This window comes from Hesperophylax consimilis, chromosome 27, assembly GCF_061612785.1.
Source record: "Hesperophylax consimilis isolate HC1 chromosome 27, BYU_Hcon_1.0, whole genome shotgun sequence".
NCBI lineage: Eukaryota > Metazoa > Arthropoda > Insecta > Trichoptera > Limnephilidae > Hesperophylax > Hesperophylax consimilis.
The window spans coordinates 14,633,969-14,647,612 of NC_142862.1; the positions used below are offsets into that span (position 1 = coordinate 14,633,969).

General features: G+C 35.8%; 1 protein-coding gene across 2 annotated transcripts in view; it reads right to left on the minus strand.

The window, feature by feature from the left end:
- dlt (codanin-1 like protein dlt) overlaps positions 1-13,644 on the minus strand; it is a 28,792-nt gene that overhangs the window by 3,451 nt on the left and 11,697 nt on the right. For both annotated transcript variants that reach the window (XM_089647843.1, XM_089647844.1), the window contains exons 6-13: positions 12,969-13,087; positions 11,414-11,577; positions 10,012-10,809; positions 8,001-8,165; positions 5,689-5,911; positions 1,738-1,976; positions 904-1,069; positions 79-713 (exon numbers count right to left, since the gene is read on the minus strand). In XM_089647843.1, coding sequence (XP_089503969.1) covers positions 79-713; positions 904-1,069; positions 1,738-1,976; positions 5,689-5,911; positions 8,001-8,165; positions 10,012-10,809; positions 11,414-11,577; positions 12,969-13,087 — 2,509 coding nt within the window. The remainder of the gene's footprint in view (positions 1-78; positions 714-903; positions 1,070-1,737; positions 1,977-5,688; positions 5,912-8,000; positions 8,166-10,011; positions 10,810-11,413; positions 11,578-12,968; positions 13,088-13,644) is intronic.

The following is a 13,644-nucleotide window of genomic DNA, read 5'->3' on the forward strand; positions in this document are numbered from 1 at the left end:
AGCATATTTACCGCTCTGATTCACTCCACTACGTCTGAACTTAACTACAGCATAGTACAAAACTTATAAATAAATTACCTGAGGCCAATCCTGTCTGTATATCGCCAGACATTGCTCCGTCAAAGAATCCTCCGTCAGAAACTGTTCTTTTAGCAAAAACTTCAACAGCTCGGCCAACTTGTTCCATACTTCTTCATTTCCATTTCCTAACCGTCCCAAAAACAACACATTCCTGGGACAAAGAATTGAATCAAAGAATTCATTAGCAACTCCATTACATTCCACTTCATAATTGTTACCGACTGAGGTACTATCATTATCAATTGATGCGCTTTCATTAACGACTGATGTGCCTTCATTACTGACTGATGTGCCGTCGCTATCGACTGATACAGCATCATTACGAACTGGTATTCCGATATTCCGAAACGGATTTTCATCATCCAATTGATTTTTATTTGTGCTTTCATTCGATTTATCATTTTTAAGACAGTTTTTATTGGATTTTATCGGTTTAGGTGGTGTATCGCCGAACATTTGTCTCTGGAATTGTTCCACTTCATCTTCGGAGGTCGAATCGGAAGCATTTTCATCGGGGGAAAATGGAAGTGTGATTATTTCATCAGTCGGTAATTTGTTAAATAAGCAGTGTCTCCATATTGTGCCGAATTTTAACAACGCATCCAGTGTTAAAAGTGATGGATGCAATGTAACTGAAAAATAAAACAAAATAAAATTGATTTTACAACCCAAAAGCCAAACTTATGGTTATTTTTGTCTTCGTTTTATGAATGTATCGAAGCAAAGCTGTATATTTTAAAGCTCTCATGGAAGTGACGTTGTGAGCTGGAGAGAGTTGAGTTGCTGTTTGAAATGACACATAGATTTTAGATATTGTATTACCTATAAGCATGCTGATGTCCACGCAGAGCTGTCCTATAGTCCTCTTGCTAGAGGACTGGATGTACTGACATCTGCTGCAATCGACTCCCCTCTGCAACTGGTCTTCCAGAGATATACGGACAGACGTAATCTCTGTGCGAGAGGTCACTAATTGGATGCAGAGTTCCTGTAATAAGAAATAGATTACCAGCCTTAATAAAGAATATGGTGAAAATTTTAAACAATAATAATTGATAAACGATTGTGTATATGAAAATGGGGCAGTTCTTCCCTTAGGTCAGTTGGTGTTTGACTCCCCAAAATTATAAGACAACAATAATAATAAATTAAGTGCATCAAAACAACTGGTTTTATTCTTAATTTATTTGAAATGTACCACGAAATAGCAGGGCTGCGAGCGGCGGAGGCGAATGATGAGAGGTGACATCTGTTGTCTCTAACAGAAGCTTTCATTCACAAGTCCACACGATTTGATGGATCAATTTGAATAATGTCCCCGGTTTTGGCATCTTCTGTCGCGCGCCATAGAATAAACAAGATGGCACTATGTCTTTCGTCTAAGTAAATATTAGGTACCGAAAAAAGCTTAGGGACGGGTCATGGCCGTGAGGGAGACAGCACTATGAATATTATATGTTTTAAAGAGATGGTGATATAACCATACATCAGTTTTTCATTTTACACGTTGTTGTGTTTGGAACAATGATTGTTTTTCAATTGGACAGTTCGGGAAAGGTTTGGAATAATTCTTTGTGAATTTGGAAGAAAAATGGCACTTAACCATTACCTCTGAATTGACAGAAATAAAAAAATAAATTTTTATATCGTAGCTACCTTCATATCAATGACTATATCCGTTGCACTGTGATATTTGACACTTTCGTTACAACGCTCCTCGGCAGTTTCCTGCCTGATATCGTCTGCGACAACGGGTTTCTCATCATTGTTGCCAGCGATGTACTCGTTTATCTCGTCATAGTCGCTCTTCCTGAATGTCCTGACATAAGTATCGCCACCACGGAGTATCAGCTTCGTCTTTTGGATGTCAGCGGACAAGTCGGTTGTGGTGATATCTGGAAATATGAAAAAAAATGATTTATCCACAGTTTATATTTGAGTACTTCCCAAGAGTGGCGACTACTTGTAGCCAGTGGTTTTGTTGAGAAGATGCAGATTCGCAAGAGGGAAGTTGAGAAGCACCTAGTCACTAAATAATGGCTGATGCCATTTCAAGCAATGATATCGAAATGTTATGTGAAAAATTCTGTTGTGAGATATTGGCTGTTAACCCGTAGGGGCCGAAAAGAAACTTATATGATTAAAACGATATTTTCGTTAAAGCGCTTAGACAATACCTTACTTGATAAAGTGATTATTGTCTTTAACTAACCCAGTAGAAGTAATATCCAAAGGCGAAATGAATGTACAAGGTTGACACTGCTATTGCAGTGCTTCATACCGTGCGTGGGTACAATTCTCCAACACTGCAAATGCAGGGGTTCGCCCCAAGGGTTAAGAAACAGCTGGATTTTCAGAATATTTCATAATTTTACTACATAGTCTAAAATTTTACATACTGTGAACTTATCAATGTTATATTACCTCGCTAAGATCCGGTATATTAGTTGCTCGGCTTGGTTGGAATGTTGAGCTTAGCGTGGCTCAGCACATAAATCCGTACATAGATCGTAAGCATAAATATCACCAATTTTACATGTTTTGTATATGATTTTAATAGAGAAACATGTTTATTTTTTTGCAAAACTAAAGATAAAAATACTAAATAAGTTTAATTTGGTAAAATTCTGATTTTTTTTTATAAAGTTCCCGCTTCAATCGGCATGGTGCTATATGCGAGGATACTAATTGAATGTATCGCCCGAATAACGTTGCAAACAACAAAAACAAGATTTTTCAGAAACAAGAAAAAACGTTTTAAAATGATTTTTTATTAGAAAACATCCCATTTTTACAATAAGTTTCATATTACTTGACATAAACAAGGGTACATGTGAAAAAATATTTAAAAAAACCATTAAAATAAAGGAAATAATCGACATAAAACAAAAAAAAATGTGGAATAACGTTGCTTAAGCTGCCCACTTGTAACGTTTTTCCACTGTAGTGCATACATTTACTGAGCCGGTAGGTTTTCATAAAAGCTTCTGTTGATTTCTGGTAAGTATTGAGACATGGACATTAAATCTGCCTTTTTTGCCGCTGATATGGGTAATAAGAATCGGAAGAGTATCGGCAGATCAGCAATAGGAGGTACATTAATATTGGGTCGATACCGTCCTTTTTGTTTTTTTTGGAGTTCAAAAATTTTCCAACCTTCGAGAATATTATGGCACATTCTCAAACGTAAAACACCAGGTTCATTTGCGTTGACTTGAAGCCACCTTGCTTCTGTTATTTTCAGTTGAGGATCTCTTTTAAAAATAGCTTCAACTGGACTCAAGTCCAAAAAGTGCCTCTGGTCCATTTTAAATACTTCAAAAGGATTAGAAGCGCGTGCACTTACCAAGAGTGTCACCAGATCATTCGGTACATACATTTTTTGAGTTTTTTTCTTTCTTTCTATGAGTGCAAAATCTCTATCGCACGGTAAAAAACTATGCCCACTTACCAGAAATTTTTGGTTTACTTCGGTAAAATACCCCAAGTAAATCAAATATGTGCAAAGTATAACCATTTTAAAGTTATTATTTTGTCCAACACATCGATCAGACCAAATGATTAGTTTTCTTTCTTGTCCATGTAGGAGAACATCAAAATTGTGTAAAACATGCTGGAGTAAACACGACGTAATTTCAGCTGAACCTCGTTTGGCAAGAGATTCATGCCATAAATACATGGTGACTTGTGATGTTCCCATATTGTGGACAGCATAGTTGTAATTGGAATATTGCCTCTGGTAAAAAACATCGGAATGTGTTAAATTTGGTGTAAATAATACCTGCTGTAAATCGACGCACAGAACTGTGACATTTTTATTTGATTTAGCTATTTCTGCGTCATCATTAAGGGTTTTATATCCCTTTTCAGCTTTCAAGTGATGCAGTTTAGTTTCGTTGGAAATTCTTGCACGAGTTGCTTCGTCTTCGGTTGCCCTAAGTTGAATGTAATATTTGTCACATACTCTACACGTATCTGATCTCGGTATTCCAAACCTCAAATCAAAGTTTGATTTGAATACGTTTCGGTAAATGTCATATTTTATTTCTGACTCGGGATATTTTTCTTTAAAAAGACGGAACATTCTTAAAATTGAAAGAGAAGGATCGAGACACTTCTTCTTACTGGATGACCTGGAGTAGTGGCTTTCCTGGGCAGAAAAGCTTTCGATGTGATTTTTCACACGTTCCAAATTAACATGTTGTATTTTATGTGGGCGATTATCATGGCAACCTCTTTGATCAGAAAGCGAATGGTGATATTTAATTTTGTCTATTAATATTTGCAAACGACGACGAGTGACATCTAACATGTTGCATAAAGATTTTTGACAAACTTGAATCCTGCTGTCCACAGAAACAACGGAATATTTGACAAAACAATGTCTTTTCGATACATTTTCGGGTACTATTCTTCGTTTTGGCTCCAGCACTTCAATACAGCTTTGCAAAAAAAGGCTCTGCTCATTGTATGTTTTAGTGTAAAAAAGGTCAAAAATTTCCTTTTTTTTATGTAACGTCATAGTTTTACAATCTGGGTATCGACATTTACACGTAAAGTCCTGTAAAAAAAACAGTTAAATCAATATTATCAACAACAGTAAGACGTCAAAAAAAATGTCAATAAGAAATAAATAAAAATATATTGAAGAACTTGACAATGGACAAGGAATTGTTTATCTCTCAGATAGAAATTTGTCAGTGTTGTAACTATATAATAAAATGAAGTGAATACTTTGTTTAAAAATATTAATATTTGATAATGTAAATAATAAACAAAGTACTTAAGAAATTTATATTAAAAAACCAAACAAAACTTATTTACATAAGAAATATAAGTGTAACGTTATTCCACTAACCTGCGTTGGGGGCGATTTGCCGCTAACTGCTTTGCCTTTACGACTTGTATAAGGTTTACCCGAATTTCTTAATGCCTTCTGCTTATTATCCTTCCAGTTTTCAAAAGAAATTTTACGTTTTTTCCCTTTATTCATATTATTTAACATACGCGGAGACACCGAAACTACCTGCTGTACAGACGACATGTCGGCTCGCGCAACGTTATTCCACTGAGACTGGCTCCCCAGCGCACTTTGGATGCTACTAAAAGAGGGAGATAGATTTTTTTTCATGATGTGAAAGAGTAGGATAGATAGGTATACACATAAAGAACATTATTCCACCAAAAAATCACTTTACGATTTTTTGTTGTTTGCAACGTTATTCGGGCGATGCATTCAATTGTAAACAGTATTTTTTTTGCTGGAGTCAGTGCACTAATCAATCAATGGAACAGTAATCATGAAGTAAATTTTACTAATTAATTATACAGAAATCATGCAGAAGAATAGTACTATGCCAACATTAATAAAAATTATATTATTATAGCATTCTCGTAACTATATTCCGTGTAATTGAACACATCTACTATATCTGCGAAATTATTGCCAACTGCATACAATCTAGGTACAAGCGAATACATAAAAGACTGATATTGTTGCTGCAAATAAACAGACAGTTAGGAAGGTAAATAAAGCTGAGTAAATCAGGGCTGTCTATAATTCAAAAACTATGAAATTAGGTACATAAATAAGTGAGCAAAACCTACCGACGTGAGTGTTTAGCCACTGGGCGAGCGCCATAAGCGCCTTGCGTGCGGCGATGTGTCCCACGGCTTGTCGGGCAGGCCGGCGGGTGCCGGGCGGCAGCAGGCCCTGCAGGGCACGGCGGCAGCGGGCCCGAGCCCAAGGGCGCGCCAGCTCTAGGGCGCGTCGTCGGAAGGCGCCCAGCAGGCGGACGTGGAGGGCACGGATATCACCCTCGGGATTGCACTGGAATTAAATTTTATAGATTTTTAGGAATTAAATTAAACATACTAATTTACTAAAACTGATAGTGTTTCCTTTAATGGTAAAGTTAGTGATATCATTTCTCCACTCGAGTGATCGCGTCAATAACCCAAATATGAGTCCAGTGCTCAGCACTTTTACTTATTTATATTTTTCCTTCACTGCTCATCTCACTAGGGAATTCCTGAGTCGAGATGAGCAGCTTTACAATTATATTTAATCAAATAAGTAAATTACATAATACATACACAGATGGAATATATCGCGTATGGGCTTTCTAAGGTGATTTATGACAGAAGCTACGATATGGGTAATCCAAAATCAGCACACTCAGCGAGAATGCTGGGAATACAACTAGATGCAAATATAAACTGAAAAGAAAATGTATCTAAAGTTGTAGCAAAAATCAGTAGCTTTTCTTTTGTTCTAGGCAAAAATATCTTAAACATCGAATCAGTAATCACCGCATACTATGGTAACGTATACTCAATGATAAAATACGGAATAGTTTTTTGGGGAAACTCAGTAAACGCCAAAGATGTTTTTATCATCCAAAAGAGGTGCCTGCGAAAAATTACAAACTCTGATCACCGGAATTCATGTGGACCGATTTATTAAAATCTCAAACTTCTGACAGTGACGGACATATATATAATGGAGTTATGCCTGTTAGTTCGATCATCTCCAGAAAAGTCCCACAAAAAAACTCAACACATAAACACGCTACAAGTTCACAGAAAACTTATTAATCCCAAAAGCAAACAAAATTATATTTCAAAAAGGACCACACTACATGGCCATCAAAGTATATAACAACCTTCCACGTAGCATCAAACAAATAACCGACATACTTAAATTTAAATCATCACTAAAAACATTTCTCTGAAACAAATGTCACTACACCTTAAATGAATACCTTACTGAAATTAAATACCTCTGTTTTTTATTTTATTTTTTTGATATTTTTTATGTGACACCTCACAAGAGCGTCCCTGCCTGTGCAGTGTACAGACAGGGGAACTATGTCACTACCCGGTTGGGCGGCGTTGTGAGACGGAATAAGGTATAATTTGTTAACATGTAATTGTTGGATTATGTAATATAATGTGTATTTTTTGGGTTAGCTGGAAGAAATAGGATGTAACCTATAAGCAATACCCTTTGTACTCTGTATTTTTGTTCAATAAATATTTTTTTAAATTTTAATTTCAACAGAATTTTTGACGATTTTCTTGAACAGATTTAACGAACCTATAGCTTTTATATTTTCACCGAGCATATCATAAAGCAACGTAGTTTTATAAGAAAAACTTCTTTATCACAATATTCACAGGCTGATACATTAAAGAAGAAACCAATCTAGTGCTGCGCACTTACAGAGAGCATGTGTTATGTACAACTGCTTAATTGAAATAATTTTACTTTTACTATACAATAACTGTGATGAATACAGAAAACATTTCTCATACATTATTTTTTTAATTCATTTTTGTGCAACATTTAAAAGCTCTAGGGTAGTCTTTTATGAAAGCATTGATTGAACAAGCGCATAGTATACAGTTTTTAATGTAACTATGTCCAATATATTTCTTAGAGTCTTGAAGATGTAGGCTAGTTTTCTTATTTTAGTTTTTTAATATGGTATGTAACATGATTGTTTCATTTTAGATTTCTATCAATTATTAAGCCAAGATATTTGATATTGTCTACGATCCAAAGATGCCATGTCTTTAACCCTGTAACCGCGGCTAATGCACACACATTTGATTTGGAAAGTTAAGTCCACTCGACGGATGTCACACACATGTGTGATCGACTAAAATTAATAATAAAAAAATAAAATTTGTGTAATGTATAGACCAAATATGTAATATAAATTAGGTGTGCGTTATTTCTGCATGAAATTATTCATATTCGATGAACTCTAATTTATTTAATCATTTTCAAAATTGGAAGTGCTTGTGTGAAGAATGATTCAGACAAGTGATACAGTAGGTACCTACCTATAACATAATATTTTAACAGTGATTTTTAATGGATTTAATAAAATGAAATAAAATTGAAAACTCACAGTGGCGGGGTCCTTCAGTATGTGCAGGGTCCCCCGGCTGGCCAGGGCACGCAGGGGTCCCAGCTGTGCCCTCAGCAGTCTCACCAGGGCTGCCCCAACCCTCTCTCCCACAGCACGGCAGGTCGAACTGGACTGCGAGCGCATGAACCACTCTTCCAACTGCAGCTGGGGGGGTACATTCAAAACCATTCATTAAACTTCTTAACCTTCTCGTTGTCAATAGGGGTGATCTGTGAAATTACTGTCATCGGTTACTGTATTGCTTGAACTGCTTACTGTGGCCAATAATTCCACCTAGATTTCACTGTCTATCCCATTTGTAAGTTCTATAAATTTGGTACATTATGAAAAGCGGTCGCTCAAAATGTTTTTGCAAACTTACCATAATATGCCAAAAATCGCTCAGGACTGTGGCAATTCAACACACTTTTGAAAAGTGATATGTATAAAGTCATTAAAAGAGATAACGTAACCTATTTAACCCCATTATCACTAAAGCGTGTTGAATTGCCACTGTCCTGAGTTGCTCGGTTACCATAAATTCTAAACGGGTAGTCAAAAGATGTCAAAGGTTTCCAGTGAATAAAAGTCATAAACTGTAATCTTTTTAATTCTATGAAGTACATAACAAAATGTCTGCATTCGTTGCAGTTTGAAAATTAGAGAAGGTATTTTAGCAATACTTCCAGTAAGTATTTGAAATAGAACATATTACAATACGTACTAATTTTTATTTGTGACATCATCTGTGCACACTTGAGAAGGATTTTTACTGAGCCGTTTTGTACCCCATAATACCCCAAATGAAACACTTTTTGTGCTTTTGTGTAGATTATAATTTTATTGTGAACTACCCAAGTATGTGGAAAAAGTTTTAGTCGCCCCAATGCAATATGCCGATGCGTAAGAAGTGCAGCCTCCCAATCTTGGCGGCGGGTATGCCGATTAATTTAACAAAAACAAAAAAGAACAAAGGAAATAAAAATGTGTTTAAAAGTTTAAAAATGCTAAGAATGTTATCTTTCAAGAGTGGTCTACATTCTCCATGACCATCTCAGATCATACAACATACTTCTTGAATATTAGAAGGTTTACATAAATAATTCACGGTTATGATGTTGATATTGACATGTACTACATTATGTCTTAGCAATATTGAAATAAATGTTCTCAATTCCTATTATTTGAGATGCCACATATACATTTAAAAATAATATTGCCTATTTTAGCCCTCTAACTTCGACATGTTCGACTATATTATAATAAATTAGAGTGTGCTGAAGTAGACATTTTCGTTGATAATTTATAAGGATTCAGAGAGAAAAAAACGTTACAGAGGATATCTGTAAAACCTTTAAGTATAAATAAATAAATAATAATATAGAATAACCCTTGTAATGGCGGCGAATCCGTAGCAAATTTGCTAGGATCTCATCGCACTTGCCTCAATTTTATGTTATTTTGAACATTAAAAAGTGCTCCGAGTATACTGAAATAAATTTCATTTGTTTGGCAAGGAAATAATGTATCTTAATATTATTCCAGCTTGTCGTTTCGTCACTTGCAAACATTGATTTTTTATCTGTGAAAAAGTGCGACACAAATTACATGTCAAATGTCATAATTTTTCATTTCAAATTTACTGCAAAGCCTCATAAAATGTTTATTTTTATTGTGAAGAACACATATTTAGTTGGAAAATTGAATAAAACTCAACAATATTTTCATATGTAACATTATAGAGAAAAACAATTCTCTGAATATAATAAGTAGCTACCTGGGATAAACTACATAGGATAGATATATACGATTTTATAAATATAGAAATACATTATCTGGTAAGACGGTGCAATTTACAAAAATATTGTTTTGGAAAAAACAAGTAAGTTATTACGAAAATAGTGTGAGCCTGCGCTAAGCGGACCGCTCGGCATTATAGCTGTCACACAAAGGGTTAAAAGATTCAACTTCACATTTTAGTTGGAAAATAAAAATACAATGAAGTCCTTACCTGTATTTGCTTCTCCCTGTGTTTAGAGTTATCATCGTTGAAGCTGCTTGTAAGTGGCGTGATATGTCTAAATGTTTTATTCTTCTCACTTCCGGAAGCATCTCTATTGCTGGATAGCAAAGTCTTCAGTTCCTTCAAGAAAGGACAAACCGCAAGGATCAAATTCCCATCAACCAGTTCCAAACGATCCAAAGAAGAATCGACTTTACCCTCAGGAATTGAAAACTTTATTAATTCTTCATTTAAATTCAATTTATCTTCGAATACTATTGTAATTGGTTCCGAATTCGAATCTTTCGTTGTTGCTAAGTTGGAACCTTTTGTTTCTTCTGCATTTAATTCAGATCCTCGTTGTGAATTCACTTCAGACAAATCTTTTATTCGTTCTGATTTAATATCTTTTGTATAAATTTGTGATAATTTTGATGTATAATCTTTAAGCCAGCTGTAAAAGAACTCTTGGGGAAAGTGGGGCATATCGAACAACCAACCCAAACAAACCCTTAACAGAATTCTTGTGTTTGAAGAAATATTTACGTCATAATTGATGGCTTTCAACAAATCTGACAGTTTTTGTTCCGTGTTTGAAATGTTTTTGACTGGTGTTTGGGCTTGTATACAAATGGAGTTTGCATAGATTTGGAATAAGCGATAGGCGAGGTTTTTGTAGTACGATAGTCGCAGGCATGTGTAACCCATCATTGAAAGCAGGTGTACCATCCAAGGTATGGTCAAGACCAAGCGTTGATTCTTTTCAGAGTATCCGAGGATCGAGAGCAAGTCGATTGGTGGTTGCGTCTGGAATAAATAAATACAATTAGTTTTAAAAAAAAAAAATTCTTGTTATCGCTTAGACAATCACTATCAGTGGAAGATATAATCAACATCGCCTTGACAAGAGACCACCATGCAGAATCAAAAGATTGCTTGAAATGAGACTATGGCATCCGTAATTGGGGTACGTTGCGAGGCTGAATGTAGTGGGAAAGAGTAAAAGATATGTAAGACGAACGTGGTGAAAGGTAGCTATTTAGATCCAATCACCAAACACGGCTAAAGCCATTTCAAGCAACGTTTCAATTCTGAATGGTGGTCTTACACCAGGGCGATACTGAGAGTATCTTCCACTCTAAAACGTGCCACATATACACAATATGTTACTTTAAATTAATACATAATATTGTGAAATGACCGGGATTTGAAGCTGCGACTTACAGATTGCTAGTCGAGAGCCTTGCCCCTCGACCATGCAGGCTGTGTTCCATATTAGTTTCAATATTTTAATAAAAGCATGTTCACTTTGGATACCCTGATGGTTTATGAAGGAAAAGTGATTACAAATTGGCACTTCTTTAATTGTTATGCTTTGTCATGAAACTTACAGAAAGCTATCAACAGTTACCTGGTCTCTGACAGCCACCTGACTGTTAAGCACCTGCTCCCTGGGCGTGTCGATGTTCCCCCCGTAGGGCAGTGCCAGCAGAAAGCCCAGGAACTTGGCCAGGATCTGCAGGGACCTGACGCACTGCATGTACTGAAGCCGCGTGCCCTGGTCCACCACCGTATCTGAAATGTTTGTCATGCAGCATATAATATATATAACTAACTAACCATCACACCGTTACTCCGCAAAGAACACTCCTTGCTTCATTCACATTCATTATTCTGACACTTGACATGACCCGACTCAAGTATTTGATCCTGCCATGTCTTTCTCGGTCATCCCCAACTTCTTCTCACTTTATATATTCTCCTTAAACTCCTACCTTTGTGCATCCATTCAACATGTCCAAGCCAACTCTCGACATCAACGTCCCTTTCTTGATCTTATCCATCACGCTTACATCAACCGTGCATTCTTTCCCGATCTCAATATTTTTAGTACAGTCATACATGGTTTTACCGCATATACACCAGGCGCGGTCCGTCCATACATGCTGTGGATGCTCCGCAACCCTTGCATTTCAGAGTAAAAAGATTTGGACTTCTAGCCGTAAACTGCAATTTAAATATTTTAATATTTTTCAGCGACCTTAATGTGATTTTTTTTACAAAAACGGGGCTGTAAAAATCATACAAATATCATTATTATAAGACATCTTGCATATTACGCACAACGAACGACAAGATACAAACAGCGCGGGCGAGTCTAAATACACAGCATTCTCAAATACTGTGAAACGCGTAAAACACACATATACAAGCAATAATACTGTGGTGTGATCTGTAAACCGTATCCAAGAATGCTAGAACGTACATTATTTCCGTGCATGCGCATTGAGACCCGCAAGCCAATATCTTTGTCTTAAACTTTATACGATATCAATGACAGCATCCAACGTACAAAAACCGTCTTTAATGCTCATATGTAGAATGCACAGAATCGTATACTCTATTACTAATCAATTGGATTGTATGCGCGCACTACTTTGACATTTTGCTTTGAGCGTGAATACTGAAGTCGAATTCTTATCGAATATTATTAACCTGCGATTTACTTTTTAATCATAATTTAAATAAATAAAAATGAATTCCCAAAATAAGATGGATACTTCGCCAATGTGTTCTAAATGATAATAGTCAATTGTGTGGTTGTATAATTGAATCATTAATGCGAAAAAGTTTTGTGCAAAAAAAAACTTATTCTGGAGACTGGAAATATTGAGTTATGGAGCTTAATGGATTTATGGAGATAATTTTAGATAATACCTAATTGTATCTTGTTCGTGGGCTAGCGTCTAAATGTGCATATTTAATATCAAGTACGTAGTAAGTACGACTATAAACATTTGATGTCCAGCATCCCTTTTACAAAAAGTCACCGACCGGTACTGATCACGCGTCAGGGAACTTATTATTACAGAATTCAGATTTTTTTATCCTAAACTTTAGTTATTAAAAAACTAGGGGAGGTTCGGCATAAACGAAATGCTACTCGTGAATGAAGAGAAATATACCTGAGTCATCATTTTCCGAGGACAGGAAAGCGGTCTGGTCAAGGCGGCAGATCTCGTCACAGAGGGAGTCAGCCAGGTGTTGTCGGAATGGACCGCTCTCTGCGAAAATCAGGAAATCCCTGGAATGCCGTTAAATTAGTATGGAAGAAATAGATTTATATAAAGAAGATTGTCTGTGGCGGGCGGGCGGCGTTTGTTTGATTTTTATACGAATGGCGTTCCAAGGGTTAAGCTTCTTTTTTTTAATCATCAGGGTTGTACTGATGTATTTCAATAATCAGAATATTTAAATTCTAAAATTCTACCATGAGAAAATGCAACCAAAATTGAAATATTGACAAACATGGAATGAATGAATGCAAATTTTAGAAGCGGAAATTAATACACTTCCCGAAAACCAATCGAGTTGAAACTCGGCAAATACTCTCGTTATCGATGAAAATACACATTTCTCTGAAATCGGATGACATTACAGCAGTTAATATACAAAATAAATGTCTATCCTATCCGATCGGCATTTGATGAGGTTGGTAGAGATTTTGACTGCAGTTCCTGTGTAGGAAGGTTAAATCTTCAGTCAAACCAATTTTTTTTTAATGTTTTGAGACATTTTAAAATTATTTTTTTTAAAATTTTTTTTCTATCTGAATTTCACTTTTATTTTTGTAAAGGAATG